Source organism: Impatiens glandulifera, chromosome 1, assembly GCF_907164915.1.
Source record: "Impatiens glandulifera chromosome 1, dImpGla2.1, whole genome shotgun sequence".
NCBI lineage: Eukaryota > Viridiplantae > Streptophyta > Magnoliopsida > Ericales > Balsaminaceae > Impatiens > Impatiens glandulifera.
The window spans coordinates 128,992,681-129,014,206 of NC_061862.1; the positions used below are offsets into that span (position 1 = coordinate 128,992,681).

General features: G+C 35.1%; 1 protein-coding gene across 1 annotated transcript; it reads right to left on the reverse strand.

Moving 5' to 3' along the window:
* Window positions 1–147: 147 nt before the first annotated feature.
* Window positions 148–12,126, reverse strand: LOC124943059 (myosin-9-like). Its single transcript, XM_047483627.1, has 28 exons — window positions 11,795–12,126; window positions 11,575–11,718; window positions 11,302–11,447; window positions 11,064–11,220; window positions 10,830–10,888; window positions 10,583–10,742; window positions 10,323–10,472; window positions 10,122–10,258; window positions 9,893–10,039; window positions 9,657–9,758; window positions 9,520–9,577; window positions 9,336–9,437; window positions 8,804–8,841; window positions 8,348–8,474; window positions 8,041–8,220; window positions 7,820–7,951; window positions 7,591–7,700; window positions 7,172–7,232; window positions 4,696–4,873; window positions 4,375–4,580; window positions 4,161–4,280; window positions 3,454–3,552; window positions 3,014–3,016; window positions 2,684–2,905; window positions 2,192–2,245; window positions 1,562–1,701; window positions 290–543; window positions 148–200 (listed from the first exon to the last, which is right to left on the reverse strand). Exons 1-28 carry the CDS (start codon window positions 11,948–11,950, stop codon window positions 148–150), a joined length of 3,495 nt encoding a protein of 1,164 aa, XP_047339583.1. The 5' UTR covers window positions 11,951–12,126.
* Window positions 12,127–21,526: the final 9,400 nt, after the last annotated feature.

Sequence of the window (21,526 nt, forward strand, 5' to 3'; positions counted from 1 at the left end):
TTAAGTAAATATCCAACTCGTTTTGTACGAATTAGGAGTAAAACTATAATTTTGAGTAAGATACCTAGTATGTACAGATCTGTGTAGGCATAAACTACAATTATCTAGAAGGAAAAAAAGTGTAACATATATAAAGAAAAAGTTCCATCAGAAGAAGTCATCAAATGCCCCTTCCTTGTCGCTTTCCCAATTATCCGCCCCTGTACATTGCAACAAAATAAAGGAAATATATGATACATATACTTTAAACAAGTTTGATTTAAGCAAACGATAGAGAAACTACACTGACCTGAGATTTCAGGGGTTGAAAGATCCTGAACTATCATCTGAAAAGCATCTGGATTAAGAGAAGAAAAATTTGCTGGAGTTGGAGCAGGAGTAGGAAATGTGAAATCAGAGTCAGTGGAAGTAGTATCAGAAGAAGCAGTAGACATATTAATCCGGTCATTTCTAGCAATAAGTCCAGAAGTTGAACTCAAGTTGGATGAGGTAGACAAGATAATCTTCAGCTCTGACAGTTGGTCTGACATGCAGTATATCACCCTGAGACACACTAGATCATATCTAACATTAGTCGAATCACCTCATGAAAGTTCAGTTCCATATGCAACATCAACAACTACTTGCAAACATTTGTCTTGATTTTTCATCATGTTTTTATCACTTCTCTTATCTATGCTCAATCACACTTGTTGGGAATGGAAATCCCAAGTTCACAAAATTACATAATCCAATTATGCCATAAACCAAGCACAAACAAGAAGACCAATGACACTAAAGAATTATAGGGGTTCTGCAAAAATTCCTACATCTACTTGCCAAGGCTGGGCTATGGCTTTTTCAACTAGAATTACAAGTGCTTACAGATGTTACAACACAAAGCACTCAAGATGAACTCTCAACACAACACCTTCAAGAACCTGACTTTCGGGTGGAGTTGTTTACTCTTGCTCTCCCTTTCTTTCTCTGGTGTGTAAACTCTCTCAATGAAGTGTATAATTCAAGTATTCAAGTGTATGATCCTAAGGCATCCCCTTTCCTATTTATAGACTACAGGGAGTGGCCTTACAACAAAATGAAAAACTAGACTTAAAATGAAGTTACAACTCAGCTACATGTACAATTTTGTAAAACAGCTACTATCTTTTCTTTTGTACTTCAAACATATGAAGCACAGATTGTACAAATTGAGATAGAAAATACTTAAACATTACAAGTGAATCACATGACTTGCATTTCTAAGCATTTTTTGACCTTAATGTTTATCATGTGAAAAAGGAAGTATACTGTAATGTGATGGGGCAGTACAATACACTTGTTTTACATAATAAACAATAAGGGTTGAAAATGCATAGAAAATGAAATTCTTGTGCTTCACCTACCAATATTTAAGTAATTCCTCTCTATTATGACTATATACATATATTCATATAAATAAACACATAGATAAAGTATGGAGTAGAACTATGTCCTCGTGATGCACTGTAAGTGGTAAAAGAAAACTAAGAAATCGGAAATAAATCCAAAAACAAAAACTTCAACAATAGTGCACCAGCGCTACCTGTTAAAGGATTCTTGAAGTTGATAAACTCTTCTTTCTGTTTCTTCTAACTTCTTTCCCCGTTCTTCACATGATTGCAAGGCTTCAGAATATTTCTTTTCAGACTCATCAGCACGATGTTTTTCAGATTGCAAAATAGCCTAGCCCAAGTAAAAGTGAGTTAACACAAGCGAAAGCATATAAAGACAACTTAGCCTTACTTGTGAGGAAAAACACAAAACACAACCCTATTTCAAATCCATTCTCAACAGTTTTCTAAGTCCCGACATAGAAATCTATTAGCTTGAAGCTTTTAAATGAGTTGGATAACATGGTATTAAAGTTCAGGTCCTTGGACCGAATTCCTCCACCTAAATATCAATTGTCTTGATCTAGTATTCTATAATTTTTGTTTTCACGGTGCATTTTAGGTTGCATGCATGCATGCCATATTCTTAACTTCATATTATTACATGTCAGGAAATTGAGAATTGTTCGTTTTGGGTTAATCTCAAATAACCCACCATCCCGTCAACCAAAATACCCTCATTTTCTAACAAATTAATTTTCTAATATACCCTTAATGTCTTTTTACACAAATAACCCAATTTCAATAACTCAAAATGAACAAGGTTGTTCAGAAATAACTACCTGGTTATCCTGTATAACCAGGTTTCGAACAAGGTCTTGGTAACTGCACACAATCTAATGTAGTAGGAGAAACTGTAGCTTACAATGAACATTAATTCCTAGATAAAATACATAAAATTAACTTAGAAAGTAGTGCTCAAACTTGATATTATGGTCATACCATGTCATTTCCAATCTCATCCTGGATAAACTACTATTTGTTTATTTAAACATATTTACTTGGTTTAAATTGAGAAATACTGAATGACTCTTGACAGTAGCCCCATTTTCTCAACAATTCAGTTCCATCCCATTGTCAGCATTACTTATCAAGTTCTGACTGAAATGGTTAATTATTGTTACAGCTAGCATTATAGAAAATGGGATCATGGAGGCAGGTCATGCAAAACAAAAGAAGGTGAAACTGTAACAATTTTAAGTATGCTGCATTGCTTGAACAAAAGAAAAAAAAATTCAAGCATGAATTAAGTATGTAAATGCAATCAGTAGCACCTTTAAGCTTTCTATTTCAGCAGTTAGCATCTCAATCTTTTCTGAATCTTCACCAAGCATTGGTGTCTCGTTTACAACAGAAGTTGAGTCTCCAATGGCATTGTGTGAAGTTTCACAATCATTGGAAAGTAGGGAATTTCTTTTCTGAATTTTACATTCCATAGCTTGCAAGGATTCCTGCAACTTTTCTATCTCCTGTGCTTTTGCCTCTTCCATGTCAGTCTGTAATGAGTTTTAAACTTCCATCATACTTCATAAGAATATTAGATAGAAAATAAGACTAATCATTAATGATGAATGGTATTAAGAAGGTGCAAGCTATTCCTATACTGCCTGTATAACATATTAAACAATGTGATAAGTGTATGATTTAGTATGGGCCTTTTGGGGTAGTTGGATAAATAGTTGAGTTATTAGAGGGCCTTGTAGTGGATTGGCCTTGGTTAATATTTATTTTTGAAAAAGAGCCTTAGTTAATATTTAAGTTGATAGCATTATAAATAGTGACCTAAGCTTCACTTGTAGGTGTGTAATGTCTCTCTCTCTCATCCAGCCTTTAGGCATTCCTTTCTCATCTTAATAAAACTGTTTCCTCATCTCCTTCAACATTTCTTGCCCTATATTATTTCCTCTGTATCACAATGTTCATTAAAATATGCTCCTTACATGATGCTACAATAATTGGGTGAATGTATCATAGAAAAGTTATTTGAGAAAATCAAAAGAAAGCGCCACAAAGTATTTATCTTGTAGCAATATTTCTTCCATACCCTTAAACGTTTTTCCATCTGTACACGACATGTGAGCTCATCAACTTGTTTTTCAAGTTTATCCTTTGCTTCTTGCAGTGCTCCTGTCTCTCTTGAAGCCTAGAAAGCAGATAGAAAAAGAAAAATTGTTATGGGAACATTAAACTACATCATTTCAAATACTATTATACATAACAGATATCAAATTCCTGTCTATATCTCATACACATTTTGATTCATCTCACGAAATCTTAATTATAAGGCTACATGCTAATAATCATCCAATGAATAATTATGCCTTACTAACTTTATATGACTTTCATTCCACTTTAAGTAGACAATGTCTTCAAGCTAGAGCACCATCTACACCTAACACAACCTGGAAGGTTTCTATTATGAGAAATAGGGGCAAGAGGATTGCGATGGGCTGGATGACCTAGGATTATTATTAGTAGAGTAGGATTTATATTATGCTTCTTTAGGTAAGATTAGACTTTAGGATAGAACATTGGGTGCCAATTACATTGGTCAAAAAAGCAACTATTTCTAGTTTATCTCTACTCCAAATTCTCTTGGCTTCTCATCTCCTTCTAGGAAGCCTAACAAACTCAAGTGTTTGCTACAGTTTCCTTCTCCAGCAGCATACATATGGCTTCTTAAGCCTACTTGTAGAAGCAACAAAAAAATATAAATTATAAAAATCTTGATGGCAATAACGCAAAGACTACCATCTTAAGTTTCCGAAGCTCTCTCCTGGCCATTATTCCTCTCCATCGGCTTTGTGTAAAAATTGATGCCCATTTAAGTTTCTTGTAGTATGAAGAAGCTTGATGACCACGCCAATGGGCCTGCAACAATTAGTATTAAAGTGAACTTTTGTAAAATTTGACAAAATAGTTCCATCAACCAAGCTTCCCAATGAGCATTTAGTGAAATACTGACCTGGATAACAGTAACTGCCTTAGTGTGCTTTCTGTTCCTGTACTCATTATGAGCAGCCATTGACCTTAAGCCCATCTGCAAGATGAGAACTGAGAACTTGAGTCGGGTGTAAACAAATCTTGACTGGTGCCTACGTGAATATGTCTGAATTTTAAGGGTCGCTGCCTCCTTCCTCATGTCCCCGTATATCTTGCATGCAAGACTTCCTAAAGTCAAATGAAAATATGGTATGTAAGTCTTATCACAGACAAATCATTCTCCTTCTTAGCATGTACATATATGAACTTTCACATAAAAACTTTAAGAAGCAGTTTCCAGCACCTCTGCACAAAGTTTGAACACATATGGCAGCGTCCCGAATTGAAAGAAAATGTCTTCTAGCAATGTGGGATTTGGCTTTTCTTTGGATTGTCTTTCCTGCAATGTTGCGCTTTTCTATTCTTCGTGCATCTAAATCAGCTATTTGACTAGCCCTCAGAAAAACTTTTGTTTTACCTAACTGAAAACAAATTTAAAGCCATATGTAGCAAAGCTCACTGATAACAAAGGCGTAACCACAAGAAAATTAAGCATATAGCAGTCCATAACGATAAAGCAGTAAACAGCATAAACATCAGCTCATTTGGTTTTCTTTAAAGTACATAACAAGCAGGGAATGACATATCATATGGAACACTCTTACGTCTCAGGACTAAGCTTATAGAAAATTTAATCCATGTTCACGATATGGACTAAAATATGATTGTAACATCCATCCATGTTAAGATTGTCATTCAATTATTTTCAAATGTTTCAAAAGTGCAGTACTACAAGCACGCACTGAATGATTGAAGACGAATAAAGCTCTTGGAGCGAATGGCGTTACATTGGCTTTCTATCAGAAGACCTGAAGCTTATTCAAACATGAAATTTTAAAGGCAATGTAATATTTTCATGGTAATGCATTTCTTTTGATAAAATCTAGACTCAGACTATTGTAACACCTGAACATCATTGTGCACCAGGACAAAATTAGCCACCAAAGCTTACAGGTGCCACGAATTGGAAAGGCGTATGAAGTCATAAAAGGGATCAGTCCCCTTGATGCCCAAAACAAAAATCAGGCAAAAGAGAGAGAAACATAGACTTCGGATGAAAATTAAATCTTTGATTGGTTGGTTTCGCTTATAAAGGAGGAAATTCAGCAATGATAAATGGACGAGCTAGAATATTTGGTAAAAAATCCTTAGCCTTTTGCAGTCTTATTATATCATGTATTTATTTTGAACAAATGATTTATACACACATTGTTTTACTAAAACAATGTTACAAAATGATGTTTTCAAATTTGTTTTATTAAAATTTGGATAAAGTATACAGGTATAGCATGATAAAGTGATTTTATTAATGTATGTGATAAATGATTTGAAATTATTGGAAATGACTACATGATTTATTGACTAAGATGACTGAACTGTTTTCATTGCTCTCAACATGATTTTTTAATTACTTCTTTGTAATGGACATAATTTTGTACTTACTTCTTTGGAATGGACTATACCGATTAATGCATCAATAGATGATTTATGATGGCTTATGAGTTCACACACATTTATCTTTTGTAGATGGATTTTACTAACTTATCCAAGTCAGTGTGGTCATTATCTTGATCCTAGGGATAGCATAAAATGCTGATTCATGATGGTTATAATTGCTTAAACTGCTTTCCTGGTTTTTTTTTCGTGCCCATTTAGCTCATTCCACGTAATGAGTTCCTTTGAGAAATTTCATTAGTGTTCTCACTTCCACAAACAAGGTGTCTCATACCTTCTCAGTGTGAAATATCATGGACGTGGAGAGAATTAGACAGTGACTTGTTTCTCGTTTGAGTTGTATTTCTTGTCTTCCTTTTTCAATTTGGATGTTTTGTTATGTATTGTCCCTTTTGTTGTCTTCTTGATGTCTTTTTATGAAAATGAACTTTATTAAAAATAAAAGGTATCATTTATTAAAATATTTGATCAGTCTTATTCATTTTAAAAAAATGTATCATTTCGTTCTGTAATATATCATTTAAGAATAAATTACAGTAATTAGATATAGGACAAACTTAGAGCACAAACTTACACAGGCCATGATCCTGTGTAAAACTATGCCAAGAGAAACATAATTAAGAAAAATATGTCATGACCAAAACACTCAGGATGATTAACCTTATTGAGTCATGGTAAAGTAAGAATTGAAGACGAAGAGATAGGACGTCCACCGGTTTGAAGAGGGATAGATTAGTATAAATAGAGGAAGACTTGATATAATTAGTTATACTGAAAATTAGTTGTTGGGTCTGTTATCTCTCCTCATATTTCTATCTTCTCTCATCTCAAGTTGTATCTCAACCCTAGTAGTTCGGGTCCTCCACCTCAATTATATCTCCTATGACATCAATCTATTTCCAATCTCAATTATACATTTATATGAATCAGATTCATGAAAAATATGCCTTTGTACAATAATTAGATGTAGGAACAAACTTAGCATGAAATCACACTGGCCATGATTCTGTGTAAAACTATGTCAAGGGAAACATAGTTAAGGAAAATATGTCATGACTTCAAAACAAGACGACAACTTTATTGAGTCGTCAGAAAAGTTCTTAAGAACACTTCTTGAGTCCATGAGTGCAAGTTTAGAGCTTTTAAAGGGACATATTTTAAACATCTGGAAGTTGTATCAATGCTTTCAGAAAATCCAACACATCTTGAATGATCATACATAGTGAAGAAAAAATTAACCATGAATAAGGGGAGCTATATGATACCTGGAAATCACTTAGCCCCATCTTTTCCAGAATCATCTTGCAGGCAAGCTTTTCATCATTGCTGCACAAAAATGATAAAAATATAAGAATAATAGAATCTACATGGTACCAACACCTCTAGGAGACCTTCCAGGATTCTGATACATGAGGTAGTTAGGACTAATTGAATAAAGAAGAATTGAAGACCAAATTATATCTTCTAACAAGTCTTCCTCTATTTCTACTAACCTACCACTAACAGCCCTCTTCGTAACCTCTAGACGTCCCATCTCTTCGTCTTCAATTATTTATTCAATTAGCCCTAACCCTACATCATGTATCAGATTCCTTGTAGAATGTATAATGAAACTACATTGCACCTATATTTTTAACTGATATTTATGCAACAATTTTTGTTAAGAGCAAAAGGCAAGGCTTACTTTCCCTCCAATGCCTCTGGAGCAAGAAAACTGAACCTATTGAGGAATTCCAAAAATGTCTTCTGAGCGGGGTATCCAGCACAGCTGATACGAATTGCCTCCAGAACACCCTAAATACGTTCAGAAGGTTGATTGAAGAAAGTCAGACAAGACTGAGTGGCATATGCATCAAACAGAGCTCTTTATCAAATATGTGGTTCAAAGAACCAAATTAATATGTTTTACTTACTCCACAACGTAGCTGATGCATGATGTTCACATTCTCAAAAATACCAGGTTGAAGAAGATTATTTGGCTTTACACATCTAATATAATGGGGTTCTGTAGAATTCAGAGTTTCCATAAGTTGCTGCAGTTGCAACTGCACAAATAAATAAAGAAGTCAGAATGTCAACTTCTGTAGTGAAACAGCTATAGAAATCTTGTCCAAAACTGGATGAATTCAAGTACCTTAAAACGAGAACCAATAGATGAAAATTTAGTCGATTTAGATGACTTTGTTGTTTCCTCTAGAATAGGTGGGAAAAGCCCTGCTACAAAGGGACATCCAGATGCGGTCAGCAGATCTTGATGCTCGGGAACAACATAGTCTTTATTTTTGTCAAGAAATTGATCTGATTGATACTGAACCTGGATTTAGAATCATCAGAATTGTATTCTTAGAAACATAAGCATGCTAACAGAAAATGCTCAAATTCACACAGAGAATAAGAATATGATGTATCAAGAGTATAACTTTATTTTCTACATAACCTACCTCACCAGCATAATGGGAAATGGAAAAGTCTGTAAGGGACAACTTTGGTTTGATAAATCTCTTGTGAGACTTGAATGTCTGATAAAGCTTTTGCGAAAATGTTTCGTGAGTTGACTTTGGAAACATGCTGTAAATAAAAAATGAATTTGTAAGGGTTACCCGACAGATTAATATACACAATTAGGACATTTAGGAAACATCAGTATAGATAGATGTACATGGAAGATATACAAATTTGCAGTATCTCCTCCAACGAAAAAAATTTGATCGCAAAAAGTGGAAGAGCAATAACTATGCAGTAAGAATTATAGGAGGAGCCTTTTTTTTCATTTTTCGAAAATGATAAATTTTAAAAAATAAAATCGTTTAAGCACACAACGACAAAATCATAATATAAAAAAATAATTTATAGGAGGAACTATGGGATGCATGATTGAGTAAAGAAGTTTATCCTACCAAGCCTCATCAAGCAGTGCAATAATTCCTCCTGGTTTCTGCAAAAGTAATAAGCAAAATGAAATCAATACATAAGATGAGGCACCTATATATCATCCCAAAATGATGTTCAATTAACTAGAAGAAAATGATAGAGTGGTGATGAGCTAAATATATTCTTTATAGATGGGATTACAGCATATGCTGAATGATGAATGAAATGTTGCTGGTAAGAAAAACTAAAACTCCTAAGAATAGAAAGACAAATACCTTAAACTGAGATGCAATTAAAATGTAAACAAACGTGTGTGATCATCTAGGATAAAAAAAATTCTAACATAAAGTATTTCGTCCAGACAGATCATTCATTCTGAATAAATTATGCATGGGGCTTCAAGTTCAACATCCACTCCACACGAGACTCCAACTAACCCATATTTGCCTACATGCAGCTCAGAATTGGTACCTATGCCTAATACCTTTATAAGATACATCAAATGAAACATTTGAAAACTCGTTTAGTATATAGCTAGAAAGGTATTTCAAGAGAAACCTTTTCAATAAGATCAAGAACATCTTGATTGTCAACGAATTCTATGTAGCTCCAGGCAATTTCCTCTTTTGTGTATTCTTCTTGTTCCATTTTGAAGACATGCTGAAACCACCAAGACAACGTTTAGAGTAAGTTGAGAAATGAACAAGTTATACAACTCAAATTTTACAGGCATGGATAATACCTGATTGAAATGTTGCTGCAGCTTTTCATTGGTAAAATTTATGCAGAACTGCTCAAAACTGATGCATAGATATCCAACTTTATAAGGATATTGGGATTGCATGAGGAATTAGGTTATATCAAACAAAGAATGAATACCTGTTAGTTTTAAAACTTTCAAATCCATAGATATCAAGTACCCCAATTAAAGATTTTGAGGTAGGATCCTGGCCAATAGAGTTATTAATTTTGTCCACCAACCTATAATTCAAAATATCTATTCAATAGCAGTATCGAGGAAGCACTTTAATTGACTCCTAGCTTTAGCCCAATATATGAACAGTATTCATCAAATGAAAACTAAACAAGAAGAGATCAGGACAATGCCAAATTACCAATCAAATAAACGGGAATATGTTGTCTTGGCTAAACCATCCCTGCTTACTGCTGCTCCAATGGGATCAAGACTTCTCTTGATGACTTCTTCTGGGGTGATCATCACGCGCTTAAGTAATGCATCTTCTAGGGCAACAAGATCACACCTACACAAAATCATTACACAAATATATATCATACCAACTGCGAGGAAACCATCAAAATGTATATAAGAAGCTTTAGTCATACATGAGGAGTTCTGCTGTTGTTTCAAGATGAAACTTAGATTTATCATCTTTTATAACTGATGAATCAATTTCTTTACCCTGGGCAAATTCAATATTGCCAAGATGAAGTATTGAAGCCACAACTCTAAATATTGATTCCTGCAAAAAGATGAAGCATTATTATTCTCTATGTATAGAACATATTTTCAGAGTGAAGAAATACCTGCTCCTTTTCACTTATTCCAACAATATCCATAGCTCTCCTGGTGGCAAGATAATCATGAGCATCACTTATACCCTCAAGATCATAGCAGTTTGATTGATTTAGATAGTGAAATGATTGTGGACTTCCCAACTTATATTTATCAACTTCCTGGTAAGATTACGAATCTGTTAGAATAATAATTAATAATTCAATAAGCTAGACATTTATGGTGGTCTTCATTGATAAATCACAGAAGGAGGTAATTGCATATAACCAACCTCCTGTGGTGCTGCACAAAGTAGATAAAAACAATGATAATTACGCTCAGGATCTGAAACTTGACAGACACGTGATCTCTCAAGGAGGTAAGTTCTAATTGCTGCTCCAGAAATTATCCCATGGTTATCAAATTGAATCTCAACGAATTTACCAAAACGACTGCACCAGAGGCAATAATATCAATGAAAATAACCATGAAACATTTCATAAGTGATTAGTAAGTCATGTACCAATCAATTATATAACCTGGAGTTGTTATTTCTGACAGTTTTTGCATTCCCAAATGCTTCAAGGACAGGGTTTGACTGCATTTATATCAATAGTATCAACGTTCAAGGACAAAACAAAATTCTGACATAATATTCTAGTAGAGAAAATAATTACTCTCCTCAAAATCATGTTAATGCAGAATTGTTCATAAAACTCACCAAAGTGGTAATAATATTGGTATACAATACAGAATAAGATAACCAAACTCACTTCTAGGACTTTCTGTTCAACTGTTCTCCCTTCGGTGCCCTTACGTCCTCCCAAATAGGCGAGGTATGTCATGAGCATCTTAGTTGTCTCTGTCTTACCAGCTCCACTTTCACCACTGACCAGAACGGAGTTGCTTTTGCCCTCATTTATCATCTCCCTGATTGATTTCATCCATTTAGCAAATCACCCATGCATATGAAACAAAAACCAAAAACAGTACAATAAATCATTGGCTCACCTATATGCAACATCAGCAATTGCAAAAACATGAGGATTCAGTTCCCCAAATGGTGCTCCCTTGTATTGCTCCATCATGTTACCATCATAGAGGTCAGGAAGTCTTTGGAAAGGATTAATGGCGATGAGAATACTTCCAGTATAAGTCTGTCATAATGTCAAGAGTAGGATATAAATGGAGCCCCTGTGCTGCATTAATTAATAAATTGTTTCCTCTCACTACTGAGGACATTAGTTGGATAATTAAGTAAATAATACATCCAGACAGTCTTACATATATCTCATTTAGTTGGTATCGGGTTTCCAAGTTTTGCAGAAGCCCAGGCTCATGCAGATATGACAGCTTGGTCATGTCATTCACTCCACCAACAGGAGCTTCCATATCCTTGGGAAAAACGTTGGACAAATTTGCAACAACCTGAATATAGAAACCAGATTATGCTTAAGTTAAAGGCAATGATATTGATAAAGGGACTATCTTTTATGCCATGTACCTTCTTCCCATGGCTGGTTTGGACCTCAACTTCCTTTCCATCAATCTTTGACACTTGCCCGTCAATCCAAGCGACCTCTGGGTCTTCAACCCAGACATCAGAACCAATAATGATGTTCGCGTTAGAACCCTGTATACAGAGATTTTTGTTTAACATTTCAATTAAGATCAAGATTTGAGAGATACTCTGCTATAAACCAAATTGCACTTGAACAGGTAATGTAGATCCAAAAGTAAGTAAAAAGTCGGAACTGAATTTAATACTAGAAAAAGATGAAGAACAGAACAAGTTCTCAGCATGGCACCATCATTAGCAAGCCATAAAATTAATAAACACGTTAAGTTTGAACATATACAGAAGCCACTATTCACTATTCGATGTCATTAATGATTCTACACTAAAGGGCTATCATGATTCACGTTTGTAAACAATCAATTAAGAAAAAGAAAAAATCGGACGTTTTAAGAAATACAATCTCTTTGTTTGACGCCAGAAGCATAGCAGGAAATGCGAAATATGAAGAGACAGCATTATTAGCATACCATTTTCTATGCAGCAGAAAGATCTACCAAACTCCTTTCTTAATTTGTTGATCCCAAACTAGGAACAAATTTGAACATGGGTCCGCATCAAGAGAAGTAAAATCAACAAAGCGAGCTGCTATTGTTGTGCAAAATGCAGAGAGGGTTGAGTCGGATAGACGGTGTGAAATTTGGTCGAATGATTTCGCCGGAAAGTATACGAAACGCTGGATTGAGGAAAAACGACGCCAGGATTGAGGTGGTCGTCGATTGTGTTCTCTGATTCTCTCTCTGGTCTGCGTGCGTGCGTACGTGGCGCTTGTTTTGTGAATGCAGACATCCTTTAAACCCTACAAATTCGGATCCAATTTATGCTCGCAAGACTTTGCCGTTTTACAAGCTCTATTTCTCTTTCCATCTCCCATGTCTCTCTCTCTCTCTCTGCCATGCAGCTTGTCGCGCGAGTAAATCATGCAGGTACAAGAAATATATATACAAAAGCATGCTTTTAATAATTATGGCTTCATTTTTAAGTAAAATTATATCTTCATAAATAATAAAATATTCTTAAATAAGATTAACTATTCAATTTATATATATATATATATAAAAATGATTGAGAACACGACTTCGAGAGACTCGCTGTTATACGAAAGTGACATCGCTGTTATACAAAAGAGACCTCATTGTTATACAAAAGGGACGAGGTCTCTTTTGTAGAACAGCGATATCACTTTAATATAACAGCGATGTCACTTTCGCTGTACGAGTCGATCCGCTCTCTATCATTCCTCATATATATTTATAAGTATTAAAACCAATAATAAATTAGAATAAAATATTTTTAATTTTATTAAAAATATTATAATAAAATTAAAAATTCTAATATATATATATATATATATATATATATATATATATATATATATATATATATATATATATATATAATATTGAAAGGGAAGATCAACTTTGGGGCAGCGACTCCCTCACATGACACCCAGGCTAGAAAAGAAGTCACGTGAAAAAGGAAAAAAAAATTAGCACGCTCTTATTCACTTTTGATCAAATCAAATCATAGTATTCCCCTATCGAAGAATAACTCACATATTGGAGCTTTAGATTTTTCACCCTATGAAAAATCCAAATCGAAGTAGACAACGATCTGGAAGAAGACGACAATAAAGAAGACGACCGCGAGAAAGATGATCTCGAAGAAGACGATCGCAAAGAAGACCACCGAGAACAAAAGTATCTCAAAGAAGACATCGGCGAAGAAGTTTACCGCGAACAAGATAGAGAAGCTCAATACTCAATACGTTTTTTTAAAAATAATCCATTTAATAAAAAATCATTTAAGCACAACGATAAAAGCATGACATGAAAAAAAGTTATGTACAAATTGATTACGAATAATTAATTGACTCGAAGATCTTCAAGAAGGGCAATAAAATCTCCACACGAATCCAATGATTTTCCAGCTCTAATCTCTGACATCATCATGATAATGACATTGTGAATAATTCTTAACGGTCTACTTTCGTTGTTAAAAGTTCTCCGATTTTTTTCCAACCAGATAATCTACCAGAAAATTATAGGGATATAGACCCATCTTTTAAGTCTCGCATTTTTAGTCGCCCCAATCCATGCCTCCCAATAGCCACTAACAGTTTCCGGCACAACCCATTGTATTTCAGTCAAATTCTATAAAAGACTCCATATACTTGCAACAACATGACAATGTAAAAGTAGATAAGAAGTTGTCTCAACCTCTTTATAACGCATACGACAACGACTCACAATAATCACGCCTTTTTTCATACATCTATCGTTAGTAAAAATTCCGCCATGAATAACACTCTAACCAAAAAAGGAGATCTTAGTAGGCATCTTAATCTCCCATAAATTTTCCCAACAAAGACCAATCGAACTAACCTTATTGAACAAAGTGTCACAATGTCCCACATGAAAGTTATTCAGATCACGCCACCGCATAGAATCTCGAGAAGATGGGTTTAGCCCTTTATTTCTAACCATTAACAAAACTCTATCATTGGACATGCTTTCCTCACTGTTCAATCTTCTTTTATATCTGATACGATTAACAAACCACTAGACCGAATGTCACACATATCTTTGACCGATGAATCTCTACAAATAGAGCTAGAAGCAATCTTGGAGAAACCTTCACCAAACATTTATCACCACACCAAGTGTCATCCCAAAAACTAATCGAACTTCCATCACCCACAATAAAAATTGAATGCTCCCGATAAACCTTCCACATTGCATAAATACAACCCCAAATGTTGCAACCCACGGATCTATAAGAATTTTTGGTGAACCAACCAGACTTATCCTGACCATATTTACATTTAATTAATTTAGCTCAAATACTATCTTGCTCATTTGCAAATCTACTACACCATTTGGATAATAAGGTTTTATTAAAGGAAACAAGATTGCGGATTCCCAGCCCCCCCCCCCCCCCCCGCTCTTTTATTAATTTAACCTTATCTTAATTCACTAAATAAAAAAATGAAGAATTAGATGATCCCCATAAGAATTTACACATAATTCTTTCCATCTTCACGGCCACAGACTTAGAGATAAAAAATAGAGACATCATATGAGTTGGCAATGAAGAAAGAGCGCTCTTGATAAGAACTAATCGACCTCCCTTAGAAATCATCTTACTTTTCCATATTTGGAAGTTTCCTCTCCAACTTACTTATGATCGTGTCCAAGAAGTTTTAGAGTTAACTTTAGCCCTAGAGGGAGCCTGAGATACATAAACGGAAAAGTTTCAATTTTATATCCTAAAATACAAGCCAATCTAATCTTTCTCCTAGACGAAATTGAATTAGAGAAGAATATATCAAACTTACCTAAATTAACACGCAGTCCCAAACACGCTCCAAATAACCCAAAAATATGACGAAGGTTCTTGATATTTCTCTCATTAGCCTGACTCATGCAAAGAGTGTCATCTGCAAATAATAAATGAGACACAGAGAACAAAGATCGTTTCGCACCGCACTCCACCCCACAAAACAGACCCGCATCCTCAACAAACGACAACATTCTAGAAAGGCCTTCCATGATAATAACAAATAAGAAATGTTACAAAGGGTCCCTTTGTCTTAAACCCCTTGAAATCTCAAAGAAACCATGAGAACTCTGATTCACGATAATAGAGAATTTCTCCGTCGATACGCAAAATCTAATCCATCCTATCCATTTCTCCCCCATACCCATTCTACCCATAATATCAAAAAGAAACTCCCAATTAACATGATCATATGCTTTCTCGATATCGAGTTTGATAAAAGCACATTTATTGCCTCTAGAGTTAGCTAAATCAATACACTCATTGACGATAAGTGCCACGACCTTTGATGAAAGCCATCTAATTGTCAAATATGACCATACCTAAAATTTCATGTATTCTGTTTGCCAAATATTTCGAGATAATCTTATAAAATGATGTAACTAAACTGATGGGTCGGAAATTCTTCACGTCAATAGTACCGATTGCCTTACGATTTAGGACAATCAACGTAGAATTCCAACTTTTCTCAAAAGATGAAAATCGATAGAAGTGATTCATAGCCGCCATAATATCAGCCTTAAGGAACTCCCAAGTCATTTTAAAAAAAACAGGGTAAAACCATCACTCCCGGGGGACTTGTCACTACCACAGTCCATTATTGCCGCCTCCACCTCCTCGATAGAGAAGGGAGCTTCCAATATGAATTTCTCACTTGCATTTATAGATACAAAACTGATGTTATTCAGCTTTGGTCCAACCCGAAATGGTTCCTAAAACAAATCTTTGTAAAATTGAATAATACTATTAGATATACTTGGCTCGTTCTCATGCACGACACCAACAATGGATATCGAGTTAATAATGTTATTTCTCGCTTGTGCTTTAGAGATGCCATGAAATTAATTAGTATTTTTATCACCTTCTCGCAACCAAATCTCTCTACTGCGTTGTCTCGCCCCAATTTTCTCCTCTTTACATAGTTCAAGTAACTCTCTCACTAGATAAATTCGTGTAGAAATTTCCGTATTAGAGAGATCACGAACTTCCTCTGCACCATCAATTGATAAAATTTCATAACTTAGAACCTCAACTTTGGAGCAAAACAATACATGATTCCGCACAAACCAACTTTTTAACATCTTTTGTAGATTTTCAAGCTTAATAAATAGTCTAGAGGATGGGGAACCAAACACGATCTCCCTCGCCCACCAACCTTCCACATTCAATATAAAATCATCTCTAGTCAACCACTTGTTCTCAAATCTGAAAGGTCAACTAGTTGGAACCACCTCTCTTCGCTCAATGAGGATAGGATGATGATCAGAACAACTCCACGGTAAGACCTTATGAAATACATTAGTTACACCACGGAAAATCGAGTTACTCACAAGAAATCTATCAATGCAGGATTGCACACTCCCACTGTGTCTGTTACCTCTTCTAAATGTGAATTTCCCTCCTTACAAAGGCAAATCAACGAGCTCCAAATTTTCGATTATCTAGAAAAACTCACGCATATGCCTTGTGAGTCTTCGTGCCCTTTTTTCTCGTTAGGAACCCTATATTCATTCATATCCCCCGCAAAAATAATAGGTAGATCCCAAATATTTGTCACCTCCACAAGCTCATTAAAAAAAATCGGATTTAAGGTTAGAAAGCACATGTCCATACACAGTAGAAAACACTTAACAAAAATTATCCCCTCTGTTTCGAAATTGAATACTAATAGAAAATCGACCTATATTAACGTCAATTTTCTCAAATAAATCCTCATTCCAAATTACCAAAATCCCACTTGATGCCCCGATAGAATTAGGAGACTCCAAACCACTAAATCTCCAATTACATATGTCACGGATAATCCATTTGTTGGATCAAATTATTTTAATTAAAATAATTATGAGAATAAGTCTATTCTATGCCAACTTTATTTTGATGATATGTGATTAAAAATTAACTATGATTAAAACTTAATCGTGATTAAAATTTAAATATGAATGAAGCTAAGTTGTCTAGTTGTTTCTGTGTAGGTGCATCAGACTTTGCTAACTTAGACGCGGTCTAAGCAGGCTAATTAGATGTGTAACGTAGTTAGACGCACAGTCTAACAGATATGTAGTTAAACGTTGCAGTCTAACAGATACGTAGTTAGACGTTGTCGTCTAACTCCTTCAGACAATTCTGAAGTTGTATGTAGTTAGACGTTGCAGTCTAACAAATATGTAGTTTGCAGTCTAACAGATACGTAGTTAGACGGCGCAGTCTAACAAATATGTAGTTAGACATTGTAGTCTAACAGATACGTAGTTAGACGTGCAGTCTAAAAGATACGCAAATAGACGTTCAATCTAACAAATACATAGTTAAACGTTGACGTCTAACTCCTTCAGACATGTCTGAAGTGTTAGGTAGTTAGACGTTAAAGTCTAACAGATATGTAATTAGACATTGCAGTCTAACTCCATTAGACATGGTAGTCTAATGGGTAACGTAGTTAGACGTTGACATCTAACTCCTTCAGACAAGTCTGAAGGGATGTGTAGTTAGACGTTACTGTCTAACCCCATTAGTCGTATGGTCTAATGGAACACTCTATTAAACGTTGACATCTAACTTCATTAGACTATGTAGTGTAATGGAGCACGTCTAATGCCTCGCTTCAGCAGTCGTCTGAAGTTAGCATACGTTTACCCACGATCAACTAGTTGTCTACTACTCTACTCCACTCACTCCTGTGTAGTCTAATAATCCAGCTAATTGCATCCAATAAACGAACGCCACGTATGCAAATGTCGTTTCAATGGTTTGTTCAGTACAAGACAATATTAGAGAGGATATTAGACGCACTACCTATTCGGTACGGCCATGATCCATTTTCTTAGAGTCTATTGTACTCTTGTCCTTTGGACGACCTTCCAATGGACGCTTGCCACGTCTCCATGAAGAAGATTCGACTGTTGGTGTCCTTCTACTACAAATAGATGCTCAAGGACAACGACCGATCACTTGTTACTTTTCTCACTTTTATAATCTTACAAGCTTACTGTTGCACTTACTGATTTCTATCATCTTCCAAGTTAAAGAGAGAAAGAATAAAAAACTGTCTAGATAAGAGAATATTTTTCTTAATATTGTAAGTTGAACAAAGGTTGTTCTGTTTAACAGTAGATCAATAAACTGTATTTGATTCAAAGAGTTTAGTGAATCATTCCAGTTGTGGAAGAAACGGTGACGTAGGAGGGTTTGTTCCGAACATCCATAAACAATTTGTTGTGTTCTTTACTTTCAGTCTTTCATATTTCATTGGTTCAAAGCTTCAAATCCGACGAACACTTCCGCCCTTGACACCGTTTCAAGTGTTCGAAGGATTTGTGAAGAATATAAACAAATTTTTACTTCTAATAGAGTTAAAATCGAATCGTTTATCGTGAGTTGTTATCAATAGCCAGACCCTAGTCTCTATTGGTACCACCGATCCTATCAATTGGTATTAGAGCCTCGTTTTTATTATTAAGGAATAAGAACCTGAATCATGTCCATCATCAACCAAATTATTTTGCTCTCAAAAGAAAACTACGATTGTTGGATGATGAGAATGCAAGATCATTTGGCTTCCCTTGATTGTGACATGTGGAATGTTATCATTAATGGTCCGATAAAGATTGAAAAGCCAAGATGTAGCTGGACGACTGAAGATAAGATGATGAACACCTTGGATAATGTTGCCAAAGACGTCTTGTTCAAGTCGATCAACATGAACATATTCAGTGAGATTAAATCTTGCTCCTCTGCCAAAGAAATATGGGAGAAGCTAATTCAAATCTATGTCTGTAATGTTCCAACAAAGAAGAACCGAACAAAGTAGAAGGTTCTTTTAAGTGCTGAAAGTAAGTCCAAGTGGACCGATAGCGACTCAAAAGACTCATCTAGTGAATGTACCGAAGTAGTCACATGCTTGATGGTAGATGACCAATCCAAGGTATTCGACTCTTCCTCAAAAGGTTTTACAAGAGATGAGTTAACTACTACACTCAATGACATGGTCAGTGAGTATAAGAAGTTATCAGACTCATTTAATGAAATAAAATTAAAATATGAATCTGATAACTCTTCTTCATCTCAAGTTTCTGAACCAAAATCTTCTAAAAACAAAGTAGTTGAGCTCTCGTCTAAGAATGAGACGCTCAAAGAAAAAGTTCAAACTCTGGTTTTCGAAAACTAACGTTTGACATATGTGGTTAGTTCCTGGACGAGGTCTAGAGACGATGTAAGACAACAAATTTATATACTGAGGCCTACCAGATGCAAATCCGGTTTATGATTTGACAGCAATGAATTAGACAACTCCTGTAAGAAGTTAAACTCATCAACAGACAAGTTTAAGCCTATAAACTTTGTCAAAGGGAGTTTAACTAATAATGAAACTGATCCAAGCTATGAGGATCTAACATTAAAGGATGAGATTATTCATATCTTTCCGACTGTTAGCTGGCTGAAATCTAGGAAGAAAGAAGCCATGAAGTCTGGAAAATTAAAACCTGACAAGAAGTCAAGGAGTTTTAAACAAAAACCATCCTCTAAGGTTAAGGGAACAACTGCTAGTAGGAAGACGTCTACCAAGCCTAAATCATACGCACTTATTACTACACAAAAAGGGAAATTCATCAAAATAACTCAAATATGGATTCTGAAGGGACTGATTGATCGAGGACCCAAGTGAATGTGGGTACCAAAAGTGTGTAAATATGTTTTTGTGTAGGTTGACTGTTTGGAAGATTCAGTTTGGTATCTGGACAATGGATGTTCCAGACACATGACTAGAGAAAGATGGCTTCTAACTCATATAACAAAATGCTCAGGTCCTAAGATCACTTTTGGAGATAACCGCAAGGTAAGACCATGGGTAAGGGTAAGATTATCCATGGTAATCTGACTATCAACAACGTGCTACTTGTTAAAAACTTGTGTTATAACCTGATAAGTATTAGTCAATTATGTGATAATGGATTTTCTATTGATTTTCAAACTCATGCATGTTTAGTTAAGGATCAACAGGGTAACCTTTTGTTGACCAGAAGCAGGGTAGGAAATTCTTACAAAATGATCTGGAAACTGAAATATCTAATCCCATATGCATGATTACCAAAACTGATTAAAACTGGCTATGACATGAGAGATTGAATCATCTCAATTTTAAAACCATTAATAATATTTTTTCGCATAACTTGGTTTTCGGCTTACCCAACTTGAAGTTTTAAAGGACAAGGTTTGTCCTACTTGCTAGTTAGGTAAAAGAGCAAATCATCGTTCAAAAGTAGAGGGAAATCTCAGTCCAACCGGTGCTTGGAACTTTTACACATGGATCTATTTGGTCCAATTCCTGTAAAGAGCTTTGGAGGAATGAGATTTACCTTAGTCATTATTGATGATTTTTCAAGATTTACATGAGTTGTATTTTTGCAAACTAAGGATTATACAGCTGAGAATTTGATTAAGATCCTTAGAAGAATTCAAAACCAAAAATCCTTAAGCATTATTTGGATTAGAAGTGATCAGGGAACCGAATTCACCAACAGATGCCTAACTTCATATATCGAGGAATCTGGTATTAGACACGAGTTGTCTAGTGCCAGAACTCCACAACAAAATGATAATTCAAATAGAAGAGTCAAGACACTAAAGGAAACAGCGAGATCGATGCTTGACGACTCAGGTGTTCCTCAGAAGTTTTGAGCAGAAGTCATAAACACAACATGCTACACACAAAATCGGTCAATAATTAACAAACGATTTGACAAAACCCCCTATGAACTGTTTTATGGAAGAATTCCTACAGTTTCTTATTTCGAGTATTTGGCTGTAAGTGTTTTATTCATAACAATGGGAAAGAATATTTGACCGCTTTTGATGCTAAAGTAGATACTGAAATCATGCTAGGTTACTCCTTAGTTAGTAAAGATTTCAGAGTGTACAATAATCGTACACAAACTATTAAGGAATCTTTCCATGTTGTTTGTGATAAATCTGTTAAAAACAATTCTATTGATCCCATCGACCTTGCTAACAGATTAGAAGCTGTAAGTCTTGAATTTGATAGTGAGGATGAAGCTCTTGTACAAAGGGATTATCCATCTGATCAAGTGGCTGATCCGGTTGAGA